We start from the raw sequence: 23621 nt of genomic DNA on the forward strand, positions 1-23621 counted from the left end.
AATCTTGATTAATAACTATTTCTTTATTGTGGAGGAAAACCAACAATTTTTTTAAAAACTGTAGTTCAAGTCATATGCTTAAGTAATTTTTTTAGAAGAGAGACAGGTTTTGTTTTTTTTAACCCCTATTCATCTGGAGTGCCTGGGGCAGAGCTCTAGAGGGTGTTTGTGTTAATTAGCTCTTCCCTTCAGGTTCTAATACCTTTAGGACACGAAGCATAGTCATCATTTATACGTCAGTTAGAGTTACTTGATATACCTGCTGTCCCCTTAGCATCTGTGATATGCCTTCCAAATTTAAAAAAACAGCATAGTTTTGTAATTTGGAAACTGAGGAATGGCGAGGTCTGAGGGCCCTGGCTCTGAGGGAGGATTTGGACCACAGGTGGGCAGCATGGAATCACTCGGGACTTGAGAACCCACAGGGAAGGGTGCCAGGAGCTGGGAAAATGGAACTGACAGGAAGTTGGGAAAGTGTCAAAGTGAAATTTCTCAATTTCCGTTCTTTTCCCTGACCCTTAATGACTATTTCTTGGCCAAATCCTGATACGACATAGGTGGCCAATTACTGGCTTAAAAGTTCTGACCTTTGTCAGGCTCTGCATGGGGGGCCATGATGTGTCTTTCAGTATGATTCCAAACACTATACCTCTGTCATTTGACTCCATCCCTGTTTACATGGATCCTCTGTTTTTTCCACCTGCACAACCCAGAAGGATCACATCCTGGATTGCTCCCACAGAACTGAGGTAAGAGCCTTCCTCCTGAAATAGCAGGTACCTCAGTGTCAAGGCCATCGTGACAATACCTCTGGTGCCTGTGAATTTTCTGGTTCCTAATCTCTGGCTTTGTTTTTAACCTATATACTTAATCTTGACTCCTGATATGTGCCTCATCTTTTGGCTTCTGAGTCCTATTGGCTTTCCCATTCCCAGCCTCTGCCTGTAATTCTTAGATTTGTTTTATTTTTCTGCCTGGATTCCCATCCTGGCTCTGGGATGCCCCATCAGCACCAGTCCTGACCCAATAGGGAGATTCATCTCATTGAGCAACCAGGTAAATGAGAGGACTGTGGAAGGAGTTGACAATCTCACATTGTCATCTAGCATCTGGCACAATTCTCATGGTCTTTTTGATCATGGCATTGCTTTTACCTGTAATAAGAGTTCAAAGGATGTTTCAACAGAAGAAATATTTTGTAATCAAGGGGCAGTTATTGTTATTCTTTCCAGTTGTTGAGTTAGCTATGCATTTATAAGTTATAACACAGTGTTCCAAATTTATGTGTTCCTGTGGTGTCCTGAAATTGGGGTCAGTCCACCTCTCCAAAGAAGACTAGACATGTTCCTGTGATAACAGGATATTTGATAGAGGCTTTATGGGTGATAATTTCTACTGCTTCTTCCTCATTCTAAAAGTGAACAAGTCAATTTCCCCACAGAGCCTAGATTTGTAGGTATGAAATGATGTATGTATGTATGTATGAAATCCCAACTGATCTCAAGAAGATATTATTAAAGGAAGAATTTCCCATCCAACACAACTAACCCATATCAAGATCCTTGATTGGGAAAACAAAACTCAATATCTGATCCTAGCAAAGCTCTGACCCTTTATCTCACAGGTTTGTTGAGAGTGTGTAACCATGGGTAGTTTCTTGGGCAAATGAGCCCAAGATTTATTTCTCACCATTTTCTGGGAGTATATTGAAACATCTGCAAATTAAGATGGGATGGGCTCTCAAATATCAGTTCTTTCAGACTATTGTTCTTAAGAATTCATACTGTGCTTGTTTCTAAAATTATAGATGATTGTGACAGATAAGTCGATGAGTCAATGTCATCTCTTAGAGTTCATGATGACTTTAAAGGCATGTTGTCAACCACATTTCTAATGAAAATCAAGCACTTTCAGGTGTGGCTCTTAAACTAGTAGTTGATTTCCACAATGTCACACTTTATACTGCACTTATAGCTGCTTTTTAAGCTGCAGGATTTGGTGGGGTTGGGAATGCTGAGCTCAGGAAGGATTTGGGACAGTGCTTGGCAATCCCATGACATCTTGGTTGTTCTTTCCCATCATCAACCTGGCATTGACTGGATCAACAACCAAGCACTATTCCCGGTTTATGTTGAAATTCTCTTTGTCCTTTGAAATCTTGAGTAAAGATTTCCTCCTATTGTGTAACTCAAAAAGTCTGATGAAGTATCAGGTTTGACATTCTGTTTCTGGAAATTGCTCTCACAGAGGCCACATGTGGGTGTTCTAGAGTTGCTCAAGTGACAGTTAGTGCTGGATGATGCAATGGAGGCCACAAGCCAAGTCCGTGTGGCAATAAAACACATCCTATAGGAACAGAGAGAGAGATAAGCAGGGGCAAATCTAAGACGGATGCAACAAGAACTTGAAGGATCTATCACTCAGACAACCAAGGTCATAGAGAGCAGAATAGGAACACCAAGAAAACAGTCCCTGATAAACCAATGCAGTAATTGGAAGTGTTTCTGGCGATGTGAAGGAGGACTCTGGAGGCCTCCAGGGTGAGATAAGGCAAGCAATCAACATGTCAAGGTAATTTGTTAGCAGTTCTGGCTTTGGGTTGAGGTGTGTAAACCTGCCTGCTGTGATGTATGAAGCCTGCTAACCTGAGGAAACTTGGCTATAGAAGGATAATAGTAAAGTGGAGCCTGTTTGGAACTGACAAGAGGGGCCACCCATACATGTAAATGTAACATCTGTCCCAATGAAGGCAGACCCAGATTACAAACTGCTTATATAGATCAAGGGGTAGGCATGGCCTCCATATTGGACTGCAGGGTATTTTCCTGCTTTCCCTGATCTTGCTGAGTAGCTCTTATGGACTGATGTTCTCAAAAAGCTGGGAAATGGGTATAGGATTTAGTGAAGTTTCATCAGTATAGGCCAAGGGGACACTAACTATAGCTCTCTGAACTCACACCAACTGTGCACATCCCTCACCATCTCACTGAGCCCACACAGATTCTATACCACGCACTACCTTGTTAATCTCACACCTGACTCTGTATGTTTTTCACTGTCCTACTAAGCTCGCACCACCAGCACACACCCTTCTCCATCTCAACAATTTCACATCCGCTCTGCACTGAGCTCAGTAGAGATCACACAACCAGGCACACTGACTTCACACAGACTATGTGTTGCTGTGACAGGCAGATGGTGGCCTATGACTCTTTGGCAGCCTCAAGGTTGTCCCTCAGATTTGGGATTCAGGGGGCATCACGTGTGTGATAGTCACCCCCCTCATTTTGCTCTTTATAGCTTCTACTGGGACTGGTATTCACACAGTCATTTCTCTAAAAAAATAACCCTCGTTAATTTTTCATGGATGAGTTTCCTATCTTCTTAACTTCAAGAGTCCTACTTTCTGCTCACCCTGCCCATCTTAGCCTTTGGATATTATTTTTATGTTAATGACACTTCCCATAATAAAGACGCTGTTGCTTCAGGTCTTTGTTCTTTCTAATCTGTCCTATGTTATCACTTGTTGGTAGGGACAAGTCACTTAGCCCGTTTGAACTTCAGTTTCCTCATCTGTAAAATGAAGGCAAAAACACACCGAGGACAGTAACCCACTTAAGCCACAAGCTGATAAGTGGCAGAGTCCAGGCCTGCACTCAGGTCTGCTGATCCGTTCCTATGACACGAATAACTCACAGCTTGTTGTGAAAATCAGATTAGGTAACGTGCTGAAAGGCATTTTGTGCTCTCAAAAGTGACAGGAAAATCTGTGTGATTATTGGTAGAGATTTATGCTCCCTAACAATCCTAGTGACAGAGTGAGGGCTCTGCTTTTAGAGAAAATTACTTTCCTTTACTGTTTTGTTTCTCCCACAAACCTCAGGGGAATGGCTTTTAGGCTTTGTAAAGAGTCAACTAATACTTATGAGGCTCTAAACTACAGTTAATGAAGCTTCTGTTGGCCTTGCCCAGTGTCTGAGTCTTCTCTGATCTTGCCGTAAGCTAATGTTAGTTCTCCTCTGTCACCAGGGACCACAGTAATAATATCATCCCTTTTAGGTGTACCATCTCTGTGTGTGTGTGTGTGTGTGTGAGTGTGTATCCCTGACAAGAGTCACAAGGATACCGTGTTCCTATTTTATATCTATGTGGCTCAGAGCAAAGCTCAGATATTGTTGGGTTCTATATGAATGAAAACCCCTTCGTGAGGGAGATGCGAAAGAAAGAACATTTTGAGGAAATGGAGGCAAAGCTGATCTTAGAGCAGGAACAGGATTTCTTTGGTGTGGACTTTATTAAGAACCATTCTTTGGAGGCAGATAATGGAGATAAAAACTTGAGAAATTTTTTATCCCAGAATGGATTAACACTGTGGATGGTGGTGGGGCCTTTAGTCCTAATGTCCTGGACTGGTGGGTGCTGATGGATGTGCATGTGGTGTTTGTTCCTCAAGCCCCAGCTGCGGTCCTGGGGTCCTCATGGTCTCAGAGGGCGGGGTCCTTCCGGTGCCTCCTGGAGAGTGCTCCTCCCACTTCTGTCTCAGATTCTGTTGCCATTCACTGCCATCCACACTGAGGGGCTGGCTCTTTCCTCTCTCTTTCTATCCGACCCAAGAACACTTCGGAGGATCTAAGAGAGTTCTTGAGAGGAATGAGCTTCTTTAAGAAAGGTCACCATAAATAATAGAATTGTAGGATTTTTAAAACCGAAGAGGGTCTCAGAAACCTTATGGTTCAAAGTTCTTATTTGATAGATGAGGACACTGAGGCCCAGAAAGGTTAAGTGATTTGTGCAAAATTTTGCAGCACAATAGTATCTGTGTTTGGATGATGATGCAGGTTTCTTGATTTCTAACTAAAAGCTTTTTTTTACTGAGTCTTTTTGCAATCAAGAAGCAGACAATTTTTTGATGAATAACTATAGGAGAGTTAGGGCAGATTTAAGAATTACCTGATTTATTATCTGGCAGTGGTAGCCACTCTAAGAGAAAATGGCTCTCAGTTAGTTTTAAGCAACGATGAGGGCCACAAAAATGCACAAATAAATTGTAATGCCCCATCCGCATTTCTCAGTGCTCTTCATTGCTCTTTCTGTTTATGGTCGCATCTTCTAGTGTCTTCCATCTTAATAAACTAAAGACACAAGGAGGTACCCATAGGAGTCTATCTTTTTTATTTTTTTGCTCACAAACACGGGTTCTTATGAAAGCCCAGAAAAGAAGAGAATAGAAAGGTTATATTTCCTTCATCTTGCTCTCCACTGATTGACTTCATTTGTGGCCAGGGACTGTGGGCCTGGGCTTATTTCCAAGGCTACGTGTAACCAAGAACTGGAAATGGAAAACTTAGCAATGGTGTTCAGCAGTTTTCTTCTTCTATCTTTAAAGAAAATGTTTATTTAAAAATGTCATTTAAATAAATTCAACTAGCATGAAAAGTTATAAAATAAAGAGTTCGCATTTTCACCCAGTGGGGTGTTGGAGCTGACCCAGACAGGCTCACCAGAATGGATCACTATTCAGGAATTATTGCGAGCCTGTTTAAGTCATCGGTAGCTTGAAATTAGACAGGTGGGAGTGTTTTCACCATGGAGATCAGCAAATGCTACAAGTCAGGAATTTATTTATTTTTTTTAAATCATAGATTCAGTTTGATTGCACAATATCTTTGCCACATAAGAAGTTCCACTGCCTGGAGATAATCATTGTTAATTTTCTTATGTAAACATCCAGGAAAATGATTATTCCTATAATAGCACATATGCATGGATTATTTTAATTCGTTTATAGAAAGAGAATAATATTTTATGAAAGTTTCTGGAGCTCTTTCCATATCAACACATATAGATCTAACAACTCACTATTTTCAGTTGTTCTATAGTGGGCTATGTTATGGCTCTACCATAGTTTATTTAACCAATCTCTTAGTGATGGGTGTCTTTCTTTGGGTTTCTCCCAAAGTAGACCCTGAGACATGGGTTTGGGTGCAGATAGTTTATTAGGGGTGAACGAGGAAGCCAAGTGAGACAGTGAGCAAAGTGGGACAGGGAAGTTTGCTTGTTTAAATCAGGATCCAAATAAGGTTTTCATGTTTGATTGGTTTATATGTCTCCTAAATCTCTTTGGATTTATAGGCTCCCCATTTGTCATCTTTTCCCTTGCAATTTATTTATTGTAGAAACTGGAGGCTCGTGGTATAATTTAATATGTTCTTCCATATGCTGTGTTTTCTATAAATTATTGGTGGATATAAAGGTAGAAATTTGTCCCAGTTTAACAATGATAATAAAATAATGATAGATATTCTGATTGTTAAGCTCCATTTATTTTTATTAACACTATTTTTTTATAATAGACTTTGTATTTTAGAACAGTTTTAGATTTACAGAAAAACAGAGAAAATCGTACGGAGTTTCCCATATACTCCCCCCACACCCCTGACAATTTCCCCTCTATGAACATCTCACTTTAGTATGGTACATTTGTTACAATTAGTGAACTGATATTGATGCATTATTATTAACTAAAGTCCGTAGTTTATTTAGATTTCCCTGGTTTTTACCTAATGTCCTTTTTCTGTTTCAAGATTTCATCCAAGATACGTTACATCTAGTTGTCAAGTCTCTTTAGGGTCTCTTTGGCTGTGACAGTTTCTCAAACCCTCCTGGTTTTTGATGACCTTGACAGTTTTGAAGAGTATTGGTCAGGTGAATGGTAGGATGCTCATCTATTGGAATTTGCCTCATGTTTTTCTTGTGATTAGACTGCAGATATGGGTTTTGAGGAGGACAATCACAGAGGTAAAGTGTCATTTTCATCACATTTTATCAAGAGTATAAACTATTAATGTGATTTGCGACTGTTGATGTGAACTTTGACCACGTGGCAGGAGTGGTATCTGTCAGGTTCTCCACTGTAAAGTTACTCTCCCTGCTCCCAAACTTCCACACTCTTTGGAAGGAAGTCACCGAGTGCAGCCCACACTTAAGGAGTGGGAAGTTATGCTCCCCCTCCTTGTGGATGGAGTTGTATATACAATTCTTCGGAATTCTTCTGCATGAGATATTTGTCTCTTCTCCTCAATATTTATTTACTCAATCATTTATATATATCAATATGACTCATAGATATTCTATCTTTTGGGCTACAATCCAATGCTGCTTTATTTTCTGCAGCTCAAACTGTTCCAGCTTTGGCCGGTGGGAGCTCTTTCAGCTGGCTGCAGTGTCCCTTTGACACACTCCTCTCATTGTGGGTTATCATTTACTTATTTTTTAGCACTTTCTTAGCTTCTTGGCTCCACTGGTTTTAAGGAATAGAAATTTACTCCATTCGCTTCCAGTTTCGAGTGGGGGGATTAAATTTTTTGGTAAGAAGAACAAAGTTTTACTCTCCTTCTCATTTAATGAAATGTCATGGCTAGCTTTGCTTGATTTCTTAAACCACTGGGGTCAACAATCCTCCCCCCCCCAACCCTCCATTCCCCATCCATAATCCTTTTAACTCCTTCCAAGCCACATGTCCCAAAGCACAAATTCCCTATCATAGAAATTATATATAATGCTCTATCAGCTGATTAGATTCCCCTTAAGTTTGTTGAAAAGAAAAAAATTTAAAAAGCACTTGACTTATAAAAGGATTTGCTTCCCAATATCCAGTTACTCTGAATTATATGAAAAAGACTTTATCAAGACTTATCAAATGACCCTTAATTTTATCTATTTCCTTTTAGAAGTATTTATTCAACCCAATATGCTTAGAAAGGTTTAGCAAAATTTGAATATTAATTTTAATACAGCATTGTTAATTTTGATAACATACATTTATTATGCACTTTTTTGGGGGGAGCAAAAGTCTTAGCTCTGGAGATTTAACTCAGTCAATTTATGGAAATTACCCATCATGTAACCTAACAATGGTGGGCCATTAATTATGCCAGGGCAACAGGCATGAGCAATGACCGCCCTGGGCAAACTGAGACATATGTTTACCTTATCTAATGAGCAAAGCCACTATTCGTTGTCAAAATCAATCAGCCAAATCAACTTCTTTTCTGTCAGAAAAAGTCTGACTTCATGTTCAATTCAAATAAACTTGCTATTATGCATTCCCATGACAACCAGTTCACTTCTGAACACAGCGACTAGCTGGGGATGAGATGATCCCATTTCCTCACACATCAATTTAAAAAGATGCAAGTTTAACTCCATTGATTTTATAATATTTACAATTTAAATAGCAACATCCAATACTCCTACAAGTCAGAACTCCACTTTTTGCAACCAAAGCTTGTTCATCAATAAAATTGTGTTCCCAAGCTAAAGCAAATTTTAAAGCATGGATAAAAGAAATAAAACTTAATTTCTGCATCGTCATTGTAGCAAGCAGGGCCTAGTGCAAAATGAAAATGTGGGGCTCCTTGTTCAGAAATTAAGTATTTCATGATGCCAACAGCAGAGTTTCAAAGCCAGCACAGGGTCTTCTGAGTGGGGCCCTTCTGAGGCAGGGACCTGTGTGACATTTCAGGTCACACATTCACGAGCTGGCCTGGACAACAATTTTGTTTGTAGACACCCTTATGTCCCCTTCCTAGTATAAGCCAAATCAACATGAATAAAAGTTTCCAAAATTTAAAAATAACATCACCAAGGCACTCTTTGCATGCATTTTCTTCTCTATCAATGCGGACACCATCTATTAACCGGAAATGTCTGTGGATTTTCCTGTCTGTAGGTCATAGGAAATCTATCTACCATAATCTTTACCTTACACTAGTGAACAGTTTTCTCAGTGCCTCAGTTTCCTCATCTGCAAAATGGGAATAATGGACCTATCCCAAATTGTAAAGACTGAGTTAATATGGGAATGCACTTAGAGCAGTGTCTAGCATATAGTAAGTGCTATAGAACTGTTTGCTATTATCATTATTATTATCATTCCTATTATTATTTGATTGTTTCATTCACTATCCCAACTACGATAATGTCAGAATAGGGAACTGATTTAATGGCAGTGACAGACTTGGCATGTAAGATCCTTTTCCTATCAATAGTGCACCAGATATCATAACCTTTTCCACATTTATGTAAGAGTCTCTATTTTTCACTAGAAAAATAGTGACACTGATGCCAGCCCTGATATCGGTTCCCCTGCATTAAGCCCAGCATATGTGGGGTTAAAACCAAAGCACTCTTTTCCTGCTTACTCCCTGGCACCCTGGCTCCAGAATCCACTATCTGCCATGGAGACGGACACAGCCAAGGACAGTTACCTGGATTCCATATCATCTCCTCCTCCTTCCAGAAAACAGTGTCCCAAGGCTGAAGGCAAGCTAGTGGGAAAGCTCTGACCAGCAAGGACACTGACTCCCCCTCCCTCTCTACAAGCAGCCACATTCCTTACAAACCTTTAAAACTCCTTGCCTCCCCTCCTTTGGGGAGATGAGATGAAATGAGACAAATTTGAGGGCTCACTCTCGTCTCCCAGCTTATATCACCCGAAATAAAAACCCTTTTCTTGCCATAAGCCTGGCATTCCAGTTTTTACTTGGCTCCTCTTGTGTGGTGGGTAAAGAACCTATGTTTGTAGGCGGTAACAACACTAGTGAGCAATGCTGATTCTTATAAGATTCTTGGAGCCAACCCTGATCACTGTGTTTAAATGTTAAGCTTACTGATAATGGTACCAGTGCCCTTAGCTTTCCTCACAATTAATTGATTTAATTTTAGAGTCTGAATGTTCTGTAAATAAATTACTGTACATTGCATTAGAAATTTTTTTCATACTGTTGTTTCACAGTGTTTTATGATGAAGATCACCAAACAGAGTTGTTATTAGAAAGAAATACAGGTTATATGTAAGATTCATTATATTTAAGTATTGGTGTTTGCTTTCAATTCTACTTCGGTATCTCTTGGAACTTTGGTTGAAAAACTTCCTTTATATTTTTATTAGAGCTTGAGTCTGTTATAAAAAACCCCCAGACTTTTGCTTCACTGTGTCGGAGGGAATCTCCATGTCTGCTTTCTTCAAGACTCTGATTCCTTCTTATTGGAATCTTAGCCACAGATTGGCAAATTTTAAAAAATTTAAATGACATAAAATGCCAACTTCTTTTACTAGAGAGTAATGGTGCAATTCAAAACTGAAATCAAATTTGCGTGAAATCCATCTGTATTAGTTTTGTAGGGCTGCTGTAACGAAGTACCGCAGACTGGGTGGCTTAAAACAACCGAAGTGATCGTCTCCCAGTTCTGGAGATAAGAAATGTGAGATCACGGTGTCAGCAGGGCCACGCTCCCTCTGAGACTTAGCGGGGACTTCTTCCCTGCCTCTTCCTAGCTTTTGGTGGTTTGCCGGCAATCTCCAGTATTCGTTAGCTTGCAGCTGCATCACTCCAGTCTCTGCAGTGGGGGCGTCACAGCTGGTGTGCAAATGGTTTCCTAGATTCACCCCCTTGGGGGCCAGAGTCAGGGCTCCAGAGCTAAATGCAGCAGGATCATTTTAGAAAAGGGAAATTGAATAGAATTACTTATTAGAGGCTCCTGTGCCTGCTGGAGTTCGAACTCTGTGAGAAAATTATTGGAAACCTGGGGAGTTAGGGGCAGCCAGTTGTGTTTCTCTGGCTCTGCTACACTCTACCCATGTAGCCATTCTTAGAAGGCTGGGAGGTAAAAAATTGAGGCTCCCTCTCCATTTTATGGAATGAATATACCTTCCTTCACCAAGAGCTTTGACAGGTACAGCCTGGATATAGACCCTAGAGAGGGGCAGAATAAATGATCGCTAATGCAAATAATGTTTCACGACTGTATCATGGGACCAAGATTCAAATCTTTATCAGGAAAGCAAGCAGAATTATTCCCCAGCAGGGAAATCCATGTGGGTTACGTATTAGAGATTCTTGTGACCGCACAGCTCCACTTCCAGGTGTGCAGATTCAAAGCCAAGAAAGATGAAATGCATTGAGGCAGGACAGAGGGAAATCTCTGTCTCTGTATTATGGCATGAATTCCTCTCCTTCTTCTCTTTTCTCCACTCTTAGAGCTCTAAGGAATAACCAGAACAGAGAGCTCATTCCTCAGGGGAAAACACAATTGAACATCAGAGCTAGAAAGGATTGTAGAGATCATTCAGCCCAAAACACCTCAGAGACATCAGGTGTCTTGACTGAAACCATACAGCCTCATGTTCTTTTTTTTTTTTTTTTAATTTTTTTCTTTTTTCTCCCCAAAGCCCTCCGGTACATAGTTGTATATTCTTCGTTGTGGGTCCTTCTAGTTGTGGCATGTGGGATGCTGCCTCAGCATGGCTTGATGAGCAGTGCCATGTCCGTACCCAGGATTCGAACCAACGAAACACTGAGCCGCCTGCAGCGGAGCGCGCGAACCTAACCACTCGGCCACGGGGCCAGCCCCACACAGCCTCATGTTCTTGACAGTTCTGGTGCTATTGCCCTGACAATGCAGGAAATCTGGCCGCATTCCAAGCCAGGATCCAGGAGCCATGATGATGGGCTGTCCTTGGGAATGTTCAGTAATAAATAGCAGACCCACAACTACTCTTGCTTTGCAACCATCTCGCCCAATGTTCTTCTTTATAATGGAGGACCCTAAGGCCCCAACAGCCCTTACCTTCTTCTCGCAGACTCTGTGGATTCAGCCTATTTCACTTTCTTCTTCAAACATCTGCTCAGTCTCCAGTGCTTCTCACTGGTGCTTCACACTGAACGGATTTAACATTAAGTCTGTGTGTGTGTGTGCGTCTGATATTTAATATTGTGGTTTATAAATCTTCTGGAAATTGGAGTAGCTTTTCATAGGTATGTCGTTCCAAGCCCTTCTCTCTGTGAATGGAGGTAAGATGATTCTTGAATCCCATAGCCAAAGATAATGAAGTGACCCTATTGATGAGTACAGGACTAAATCTTAAAACTATAAAGAATGCTGCCTGCCAAGAAAGAATCTGGAGGGGCCGGCTCCAGGGCCAAGTGGTTAAGTTCGTGTGCTCTGCTTTGGCAGCCCAGGGTTTCGCTGGTTCAAATCCTGGGCGCAGACCTAGAACTGCTCATCAAGCCATACTGAGGTGGTGCTATATGAGTCCGATATAGCTGAGCCAGAAGGACCTACAACTAGAATATACAACTATGTACAGGGGGCTTTTGGGGAGAAGAAACGACTCTTTTTTCTGAGCAGTAGGTCCTAAAATGGGCTTAAGTTGTTTAGTAAACCATGTTGTAAACACTTGTGGTGTCATAAAGCCTTTCTTGTTCCATTTATAGAGGACAAGCAGAGTAAATTCAACATAATTCTTAAAGGCTTTAGGATTTTTAGAATGGTAAATGAGCATTGGCTTCACCTTAAAGTCAGCAGCTGCATTAGTCTCTAAGAAGAGAGTCAGCCTGTCCCTTGAAGCTTTGAAGCCAGGCATTGATTTCTTTTCTGTAGCTATGAAAGTCCTAGTTGGCATCTTCTTCCGATATAAGACTGTTTCTTCTGCATTGAAAATCTGTTGTTTGATGTAGCCACCTTCATTAATTCTCTTAGCTAGATCTTCCGGAGAACTTGCTGCAGCTTCTACATCAGCACTTGCTGCTTCACCTTGCACTTTTATGTTATGGAGATGGCTTCTTTCCTTAAACCTCATGAACCAAACTCTGCCAGCTTCAAAGTTTTCTTCTGAAGCTTCCTCACCTCTCTTAGCCTTCATAGAATTGAAGAGAGTTAAGACCTTACTCTGGATTAGGCTTTGGCTTAAGGAAATGTGGTTGATTTGATTTCGTATCCAGACCACTAAAACTTTCTCCATATCAGTAATAAGCCTGTTTCACTTTCTTATCATTCATGTGTTCGCTAGAGTAGCATTTTTAGTTTCTTTCAAGAACTTTTCTTTTGCATTCACAAGTTGGCTAACTGTTTGATGCAAGAGGCCTAGTTTTTGGCCTATCTTGGCTTTCAACATGTCTTCCTCACTAAGCTTAATCATTTCCAGCTTTTGATTTAAAACGAGAGATGTGAAACTCTTCCTTTCACTTGAAGGCTTAGAGGCCATTGTAGCGTTATTAATTGGCCTAATTTCAATATTATTGTGTCTCAGGGGCTAGAGAGGTCTAAGGAGAGGGAGAGAGACAAGGCAACAGCTGGTTGGTGGAGCAGTGAGAACACACACAACATTTATGAATTAAATTCATGGTCTTATGTGGGAGCAGTTCACGGCATGCGAAAACAATTAGAATAGCAACATCAAAGATCGCTGATCACAGACCACCATAACAAACATAATAATAGTTAAAAAGTTTGAAATATTGTGAGAATTACTAAAATGTGACATAGTGACATGAAGTGAGCAAGTGCTGTTGGAAAAATGGCATTGATAGACTTGCTTGACACAGGGTTGCCACAAACCTTCAATTTGTAAAAAATGCGTTATCTGCCAAGCACAATAAAGCGAAGTGCAATAAAATGAGGGATGCCTGTACACTGTTTGAATTTCTGAATCAGCCTTGCCTGGAACCAAATCTATACCTGGACTTTCCAAATTCATGAGCCAATAAAGCCCCTGTTTACTTGAGTGAGTTTGAGCTGTTTTTTGATGGCTGCATTTGAAGCTGTGACTAGCTTTTCTAAGGATCCTCGGAAACCAAATCCCTGTGAATTTAGACTGACCATTACTGTCCTGGAATACCATGTCTACAGCACTTGAACCTCTCCTAGAGCCTCCTGTGGGGATTGTCTCTGACAAGCAAGCCCCTCTTTTCTGATAGCTGGTCATTCACGTGGGGTCAGTTGTGGGGTTTTAAAAATCTGACTCTATCATTATTTCAATTTGAGGAACAAAAACTAAAGATCGTTGAGATCCAAGAATCTGCTGTCAGCTTCAATGACTGGAATGCACTTGCCCAGTGTGCTTGGGTCCTTTGTAGAAAAGGACTCCTCAAAGATGATGGCTGCTGGTTTCCTCCAGAGGTGTCCTCCAGCATAGCCTTTCAGTACTGGGTGAGCAATTACAGTTACTCCACAGAGGTCATATCCAGGCATGAAATATGTGGCTCCCTGTAACTACTTTGGGGAAGTACTTTGGGGAAGGCATATAGTAGATTAGTTAAACATAGAGGATCTGGAATCTGATTGCCTCAGTTCCAAGCCTGGCTTTACAACTGACTAGCTATGTGACCCTAGGAAACACAACCTCTTTATGTCTCAGTTTTCTCATCATCAAGTGGGGAAGGGATAATAGTAAATTAGCTCAAATGGTTGTTCTAAGAATCAAATAAGCTCATGCATATAGAGCACTTAGTGTAGTCCCGGGCACGTGGTGAGCTCTCAAGACAGTTATCTGCTGTTATTGTTACCAGGCTGTTTTGTATCATATTCCTAAACACAGGTTCATTGTATACCATCAAAGTGCAATTTGGTGGAATTGGTCTGGGACAACAGCATTTGAGGGATCTAATTTGCTAAAAATTAAGTTCAGAATATTAGGAGGATGAACAGCAAATCTTTGAGGTGATTATTTATGAATATTATTTCCCTAACAGACTTTTGATAATCAGTTGGAAGCGTAGAAGTTAAGGATACGTTCTTGGGCAAAAATGTGAGTGCAAGTATTCTCTGTTGTCCAATTAGGGCAGATCCATACACCCTGACATTCAGCTAAGCAGAAGAGAGGGTTGATACATTATAGTTAAAGAATCCAGTTAGGAAATATGTCTTAATTATAGAAGACCATCCCAACTCCCCAGGGATGTGGGCTGAGCTAATATTTTCCTCAGAATTCAATTACTGATACCTTACTACATGTAGTTTAGTGGACAGCCTCTGGCCCTAATAGTTTTAGCCAGGAAAATTTTTATTGCTAGTATTCACATTCAGTGATCACTAAAAAAATCTCAATAAAGCATTCTTAGAATGTTTAAATTTAAACAATTTAGCTTACGGGTAGATAATTTAACATAATTTTGTTAGAAAATATATCCAAGGCGACTGGTCTATTGTTGTACTATATGGACTTGTTAGACATCATTCCAATTAAATGTTAGATGACATCTGCCAGAGGATGATTTTGGTTTGGGTGAGTTGGGTCTAAGCAATTCTTTTTCACAGTAAGTGGAGAGTAAGATCCATTGTCCAATGAAGACCACTTCTAGCTGATGTTAATAAAGCCATGTTATCAGCACTGGCGTTCCTTGATAGCAGGGATCATGCATCCAGTTTGCCTAGAAGAAGAATCAGGCATTAAGGCTTAAGTTCAAAAGACAGAAGGCCAAATGATAGATAAAACCGACAATAAAAGCCACTGTAACGGGCGTCCATGAGAAAAATGAGGTAAACTATACAAAAGGCACATGCATAGTAGACCATAAACATTTCTTTCCTTCAAAAGAGGTAAGGAGAATGGATTTATACTCTTCTATCAATGAAATGAAGTTTGGATGCAATGGGGGTAGTGGCCCAGCACCTGAAGAGATACTATAGTACATTTACAGGCCAAATAAGAGGGGGCAGACCACTCGCATACATCAGAGATTGTAAATGTCTAATCATAGGGAGATGCTGGAGGTTGCTACTTGATAGAACACTTTCCTGGGGACTGAAAATAGTCAAGTTGGTGCAGGAGTCAGGGCCAAGGCTTAAGTGCCAAGCCTGACCCAGTGTGAGCACTTTAGCAAGAGATGCAACATGGTCATGTGCAGAGCAACCACCTAAAATCTCCCTCTGTCAGGCAGAAACACTGGATCACTGGTCTTGGTGACAAGCCTTGCATGGTCTCCAGCCAGATGAGTGGACAAGCACCCATCTCTGTAGTCAATCCATGGCCGGGAGGAGAGACTAAGTCTGCCTCAGAAATGGGGCTGGGACCTGACGGAAATGGCTTTGGAGTCCCAATGAACAAAGTAGGTAGGATGGTAAGTCTGTGATTTTTTTTCCCCATACTTTTCACTGTTCCCAAGTTTGGTGTGCCCCAGGGAAAAAAGTATGGACAAATGAAGCGCACATGACTCCAGATCATTAAAACAACCACCAAAATACTCAAATGGGGTTGCTGAAGTACAGATTTCTGATCCGTAGAATCCCAGGGAAAGAAGAGAAGTGCTGCTTTGATTTCTAAATAGCTTTATCCTAAGATAACCAACCTCTAGTCTCAGATGGGTAGGCATAACTTGCTTGGATTCCTTCCCTGCATTTCTCAGCCTCTGTCTCAGCTACACATCTTTTCATTTCTCCTGTACCGGAAAGTGGGTTAAGTGGCCTTGTTAGCCTTCTTTTTCAGAAAATGCAGCCTCCTATCTCAAATTTCCTGGATCGCCTGGTCCAGTAATTCTTAAATTGTGGCCTGCTGACTACAGGCATCATTATCACCTAGGCTGTTTATTATGAGTGTAGATTCATTGATCCCAGACCTACCAGATTAGACTCTCTGGAGTTAGAACCCAAGAATCTGCAATTCACAAGCTCTTTTGCCCAATATGTTTTTGAAACCATCACTTTAGTGTCTTCCCGGCAGCTCAGAGGCTTCTCTGGGGGACATGCCTGGATCCCAATAGGCTTGAAGGCGAGTGGTCATCTTTAAAGAAGGATCTAGTATATATTGACTCAGCTTATTGCCTTGGCCTGTGTCTGGTGCACTCTCTGTGAACTCATTCAGTGTGATCACCCCTACCCTATGGCCTTTTCATACATACAGATGAGTGATCTCATAAGTTTCTATCACTGCTCCCAGGAGGATAATAGCTTAATCACATGGGGCAGATCACAGTCTTAAAAATACCTTACACATACTGAGTTCTTACCATGTCCTGGGCACTGTTCTAAGTCCTTCACATGCGTCTATTAGTTTAATGACAACCCTATGAGGTAAGTACCCTTTTATAGCCCTCATTTTACAGAGAAGGAAACTGAAGTCTAGAGAGGTTAATTAACTTGCCCAGAGCTTGGATTGAACCCAGGCAATGTGGCCACAGAGCCCTGTGCTTCTAATCACTGTGCTCTACCCCTAAATGCAACAAAAGCTTACACTTTGCACTTACACTCCTAGTGGGGGAGGGAGAGTATGGGATGTGTGCATGTTTTCTCAAGGGGAAGCCATTCCAGGATGCCATATATCCAAATTGTTAACTACCATTTCTGGGCAACAGGCGATCTCCCAACTTTTCATTTTGTTATTATATGTTTAGCAGAATGACTTGCACATAAACACCATACTCAGCCTCAGCATCAACATGATGTTAGGTAGATTATTCCTTTGACACACTGTCAAAGTTCTTCTTTGACTTAGAAACCCCCACCTTTTCCAATGTCATGTGTGCCTTTAGACATAATTTCATATCCTAGGAAGCATTAACCAATGCATGGAATCATATGAGAAATTCTCTAAGCCAGCAATTCTCACCTTTGCATGCTAATACTATAATCACCTGGGGAACTTTTAAAAATCCAGCTGCCCAGGCCGCATCCCAGATCATTACATCAGGTTCTCTGGTGGTGAGATCCAGGAAGCAGTTTTCTTTAGGCTTCTTAGGTGATACAATGTGCAGCCAAGTCTCCAGCAGTGGAGGCTGGGCATCCACTATTCTATCTCAGTGATACTCTTGAAAAGACGGCTCTTGTCTCTGACTGATTGTGAGGTTGTTTCTGACCGATGTGTCCCTTTCTTCCTCCTTTCCTTGTGCTCTAGTGGTTTCAGTTTCAATTGGGGGAGCATACCAAACTCTTTACTGAAACCCTGGGGTCTAGAGTCGGCGCTGTTCTAGAATTAAGTAAAGTGATAACACTATATTTGCCATGTTTTATTTAGTCAGTAAAGCTGCACCATGATAACAAACATTCTGTTTGTCTTAGAATGTTTTCTTCTTTTTCCTCAATTGGTACTTTGGATCTCTGCAATTTGAGGTGTTTGTCTGAGCTACTGGGGCTTTAAATCAGGGAGAAACCAAAGTGCCAAGATGTCTAGAAAACCCGCGATCCTTTGGTATGTTTATTGGGTTATCACAAGCCGTAAGAGGAAGAGAGGAGAGGCCTCCGTAGCAAACATCTGACATGAGGGTAAAGCTGACTTATTACACCTCTCTCCTGATAAAGTTCACCCAATGCTCTGTCATATGATGTGAGTGGTTCTGGGACTGTGTTGGCAGGTTGCTGGAACCAGGGCTAGATTGTGAAATGGTTCATTGGGAAGGTCTCTCAATTTCTGTCTTCCACTTTTTCTCTCTTCTCTTTCTATTGCTTTAGCTCTCCCTCTCCCTATCTCTACATCTCTATGCCCCTAGCTCTCTCTTTTTCAGTTTTAAGCCTTATTCAGGATAACTATTTTGGAGATAGTTCTGATAATGTGGTGGGCTCCTTGAAATCAGTAATATTTCAAAAGAGTCCACGCGTCACATGGCTAGTTACATTCTTTTGACTTACCTGGGGAGCTCATTGCTAACAAGAAAGCAATTTGGGTATTGGGAAAACAACTTCTTCCTTCTTTGTCCCAATCTTTTCACATGTTCCATATTTTTTTTTGGTTCAGATCATGTATATATCTTTTATTTTGCAAATGTTTAGACTAAGAAGTGGAAAGGTTTTGAAGCAATTGCTTTAAGCCAATCTTATAGTTTAAAAATAAGACGCAAGAAGTTTAAGAAAGGATAATTAAAAAGAAAACTTAACTGTACGTCATTAGAAAACAAACCTTTCCAGAAATGTACTACCATCTGTAATAGTTCTTTTTTCTTGTGTGTTTAGAATATGCCACCCACATGTTAGTTGGTTCTTCCAGTCAATTGAGAAATAACCTCTATTATTAATTTCTCAATGAATATCAATGGGAAAACTCATGATGAGGCTATATGAATAAGCTCAAGATTCTTTATACATGCAATTATAGTGTTTTATATAGGAGTTTATATATTGCAAAGTACTTTTTTTTTTTAATTTTTTAATTTTTTTTTATTTTTAAAGATTTTATTTTTTCCTTTTTCTCCCCAAAGCCCCCCCGGTACATAGTTGTGTATTCTTCGTTGTGGGTTCTTCTAGTTGTGACATGTGAGACGCTGCCTCAGGGTGGTCTGATGAGCAGTGCCATGTCCACGCCCAGGATTTGAACCAACGAAACACTGGGCTGCCTGCAGCGGAGTGCGTGAACTTAACCACTCGGCCACGGGGCCAGCCCCTATTGCAAAGTACTTTTGTACCTAAATACATATATCTCAGGGTATCTAACTGATGCTGTTCTCTGTTTTAGGTATTCTTGGGGTAAAGCCAAATAGCCACAGTCAGACTGGGTGTCCTATTCATAAAATGAAACAGTAGCTTTGGAGCTTCAAGGACTATTGACCTTCATTTCCTCTTTCTTTGTTTCTTACACAGACACAGACACAGATACACACACACACACACACACTTCTTTTTAGAAGCAATAGCCACATATGGGAACGTTGCTAATGAGGGGAAAAAAAAATCCTCCATAATGTCACTATGATAAGAACATTTATTGTTTGGGGGTATTCCTAATAGATTTTTTTTTAATAAACTAGTTACTTCTTTTAAAAAATAGTGTACAAACAAATTTATTTTTTCTCTTATAGTATCATAAGCATTTTAACATGTTGTAACATAAAATTCACAACTATTTTTTAAATGACTTTCCATTCTATTTAGTGGATGTAGATATATACAATTTACTGAAATATGCCCCAATTTTCTGATTTTTCACTCTCCTAAGTAATGTTATGGTTGCCTTTGTGACTAAAGCCTCTCCCGTCCCCATATTGTATGGCTCTTCCCCAGAATGGATTCCCAGAATGTGACTGTTTTAATTCACCAAGCATTGCCACACAGAGCTCTTGGAGCACCAGCGGACACCACAGAGTCTCTAATAAATAACCCATATTGATCTCTCATTTTGTGATTTATCTTGGTTTATTTGCTCTTAGAGCTTTGATTCATGGCTCCAAGTGGCAATTTTGGAAAATCATTAACCCGTCAGTTGAGCCACTCTGACAGTTGCACATATAAGGTCAAGATGGAGCAGCCCTGAGACAGAGAGATCTCAGAGGACCAAGCCCAGAATCTCAGCTGCTGATACCTTCTTCCAGGAGGATATCTCAGGATTCTAGGCACAGTGACTGCAAGGAGGGAACATGCAGAAGCTGTTGCTGTGTTTCTTGATCGTCATCAGCCTCCCCAGTGCTTTTTCCCAGAGAGGTAGGCACTGCTTCAGATGGTAGCTGAGTTCTTGTCTCGAGCTTAGACTGTGCAAAGCCAAGTTAGGGAAAACGGCCAGCATCGGGGAGGGGTCATGGTCTGGGCAAGAGGGCAGTCTGTCGTTTCTAAATCCAGTTTCTTTCTATATAGTGAGAGAATACATCTTTGTGGCCTAACAAGCTGTTAAAAAAGAGACAACAGGCCCAAAATGGAGTCTCTTGTGTTAAGCCCCATGTCAGCGAGCCAAGACTTAATACCTAAACTAATTGTGGTTTTAGCGCACTTTTAACCTGGGATTGCCTGGTCAGTAGTAGTGAGGTAACACGGTAAGACCCCTTCCTTACCCAGGAAGGCGGCTTTGCCTGAAATCATCCACTCTTTGCTAGAAACTTCCTCATCCTGCCCCCTTCTGCCTATAAAAGGCTTTCATTTTGTAGAGCTCTTTGAAGCTCCTTCCATCTGCTAGATAGGATGCTGCCTGCCTCATGAATCGTCGAATAAAGCCAATTAGAGCTTTAGATTTACTCACCTGAATTTTGTTTTTTAACAAAGCTCAACTGCTGACATTTCCCCTCTCTGTTTTCTATCCTACAGACATGTCCAAACAGGCCTTTGTGTTCCCCAAAGAGTCAGGAAATTCCTATGTGTCTCTGACTGCAGAGCTAAGGAAGCCACTCACAGCCTTCACCGTGTGCCTGCAAGCCTATACCGACCTGACCCGTGATTATAGCCTCTTCTCTTATGCCACAAAGAAGCAAAATAATGAGATCCTCCTCTTCAAGGGACAGAAAGGAGCATACAGTGTAAGCGTGGGTGGAGCTGACGTCTTTTTCAAGCTTCCTGAGCGTTCTCCTGCACCAATGCACTTCTGTGTCACCTGGGAGTCCCACTCAGGGATTACAGAGCTCTGGGTAGATGGGAAGCCCATGGTGAGGAAGAGTCTGAAGAAGGGATATAATGTGGAGACAGACGCAAGCATCATCCTGGGACAGGAGCAGGATTCCTTTGCTGGGGGCTTTGACAAAAGCCAGTCTTTCGTGGGAGACATTGGAGATGTGAACATGTGGGACTTTGTGCTGTCACCAGATGAGATTAACAATGTCTATCAGGGTAGCGTCTTCAGTCCTAATGTCATAGACTGGCAGGAGCTGAAGTATAAAGCATACGGTGAAGTGTTCATCAAGCCCCAGCTGTGGTCCTGAGGCCCTTTTGTGAATCCTGAAGTTGCCTCCTGGGGATTACACCTTAGTTTTTCCTCATCTTTCGCTCTGATGTTTTATTGTCTTACATACACAGCTCCCATGCCCAGGGGGGACTATATTTCCCTCCCCCTTCTCCACTGTTTTCATCATCGCAAGGGTAGTGCAGAGCAGAGGGTCTTATTCAGGGCTGCACATTAGAATTAACAGCCCACACTCCAGGCCAATGAAATCTGATTTTGTGGAGGTGGGCCCCAAGCATCTACATTTTTTAAAGCTCTCCAAGTGATTCCAATGTTCAGCCAAGGTTGAGAGCCACTGCATTTTAGGTGTCTAAGAACCGGAGAGCCAACAATTTTTTTTCTCCTGAAAGACTGCATGTGTTTATTTGTAGTCTTGCCAGCATTTTCATTTCCCTCTATGGTCTGACCCAACCCATTTTATTGTGCTTTATTGAATTATCTAAAGGACATAGGAGTAGAATTTTTCTAACATTCTTCCCCTACCATCGGGATGTGATCATTATAAGTTAGAATTATCTTTAATTCCTAATCCTTTCAATTTGAAGTTTCAAAAATCTAAAAAGAAATGTTTTATTGTTGTTTCTGTTTAATTTGTTCTATTTTTTCTTGTGAGAGTTCCATTATTTTTCTTTCTCATTTATCATCACTCAGATCACTTTTATCTGTATATCCTTATATTTTGAATTTTTATTTTTTAAATTTCTTTTATTTTTATTCTTTCAAAACTATCCTCCACATTAATGATTTGCTTTTCTGTTTGGCATATTGGGATCTTTAGTGTTTCTAACGCCATTTAAAATTCTGCAGTGCTTTTTGAGTTGTCTTAAATTCTTTCCAGGATTTGGTATGTTTTAATCGACTCTCATCTTCCATTGTCTCTGGTTTCTTCAATTTGCTTGAGAATTTAATACAGTTGCTGTCTAAAATTTTCTAAATTTTCCTGTGATCAATCTTTTTTTGAAATAAATCTTTTACAGGTTTTAAACAATTTTCTTCTTTATTTTAGTACTTTTCAGTCCTCCTATTCAAATACAGTGTGGGGAGTGACTTCTCTGAGTCCCCTTCCTGCTTACCTGGCCGCCATTAAGTTCCCTAACAATTTAAGCTGGCTGGCTGGTGGACTTATGTTTATGTTAGGAGTTTCTAGTCATACAGCCCCAGCGTGGACATCCTGCAACTCCCCTTTAAGTGACCCCATCTCCCCCAATTTCTGCCAGTTGTCCCAGACTCTCATAGGTGTACTTTCTCAGATATTTGTGTCTTCATTTCCCTCTCAATAGAATGACCTGGAGTGCGAGGGAGGACACAGTTAATAATAGCAACATAATTAGGCAAGACCAGGTTCTTTTGGAGAGGGTCACAGGCTGGGGAATCTTCTGTCTCCCTCTGACTGGCTCCTCCCTGTGGAAGGAGGAGGGACTTAGCCTGTGGGTGCCATGTCCCCCATCTGACCTCCATTGATTCACTCAGGGGCCAGATTTCATAAGCATGTGACAGCTCTCTCTGGGCCCTGGAATCCTTTGCTCTCCACCAGATGTGAAGCAGATGGAGATTCTTGTTGCTGCTCTGTCCTGGAGCTTAGATCTGAAGGGGAAAAGTTTCGGGAAGGCCTTCCTTACTTTCAATCCAGGCTGGATTCTTTGCCAGCCACAAGGCTGATGTTATGATCCTTATTTGAGTCCTGTGTCTATTTCTCAGCTCCTTTGGAACCCACAGGGGAAGAGATGAGATTGCCCCTCAGAGCTCTAAGTGTACCATGATGAGAGACAGAAGCTCCTCTACTGAGAGGTCTGGACTTTGTGGTTCTTTACCTACAAGCAACAGCAAGGGGACCTGGGCAGGACTTCAGGCTTGTCAGAGCAGTAACAGAACAGTGAACAATCTCTCACCTACCGCACGAAGGGTCCGCTCTCATTGGGGATGGGGTTTACACTTGGAACCGGGGTAGGCTTATCCAGGAGTTCCAACTCAAAAAATTGTGAAGTTCCCCAGGAACTGGGGCAGGTTCACTCAAAACAAACTGAGTCCTGATGCCTGGAATCTTTGGCTTTTGTATTGTGAGTGCCAGGCATTGACAGGCAGAACTAGATACTGTTCCTCTCAATATGCTTCACTCATGTTCAAGGTCAAAGTGGGACTACTGAAGGTCTAATCTGTACATTTGTATGGCTCATTTGCAGTTTCTTAAAGGGCCCCTCTCACTCCTCCACAACCT

The 23621-nt window shown here is 41.2% G+C and overlaps 1 protein-coding gene across 2 annotated transcripts; it reads left to right on the forward strand.

Moving 5' to 3' along the window:
• The first annotated feature begins 603 nt into the window (after positions 1–603).
• Positions 604–22391, forward strand: CRP (C-reactive protein). Of its 2 annotated transcripts, none has more exons than XM_046684423.1 (2): positions 604–749; positions 20779–22391. In XM_046684423.1, the coding sequence occupies exon 2, from the start codon at positions 20781–20783 to the stop codon at positions 21384–21386; it is 606 nt and encodes a 201-aa protein (XP_046540379.1). In that variant the 5' UTR covers positions 604–749; positions 20779–20780; the 3' UTR covers positions 21387–22391. The 2 variants fall into 2 exon arrangements, with proteins under 2 accessions (XP_046540379.1, XP_046540378.1); XM_046684422.1 differs by lacking the exon at positions 604–749 and adding an exon at positions 19940–20184.
• Positions 22392–23621: the final 1230 nt, after the last annotated feature.

The sequence above is a fragment of the Equus quagga genome, chromosome 13 (assembly GCF_021613505.1).
Source record: "Equus quagga isolate Etosha38 chromosome 13, UCLA_HA_Equagga_1.0, whole genome shotgun sequence".
Lineage (NCBI taxonomy): Eukaryota > Metazoa > Chordata > Mammalia > Perissodactyla > Equidae > Equus > Equus quagga.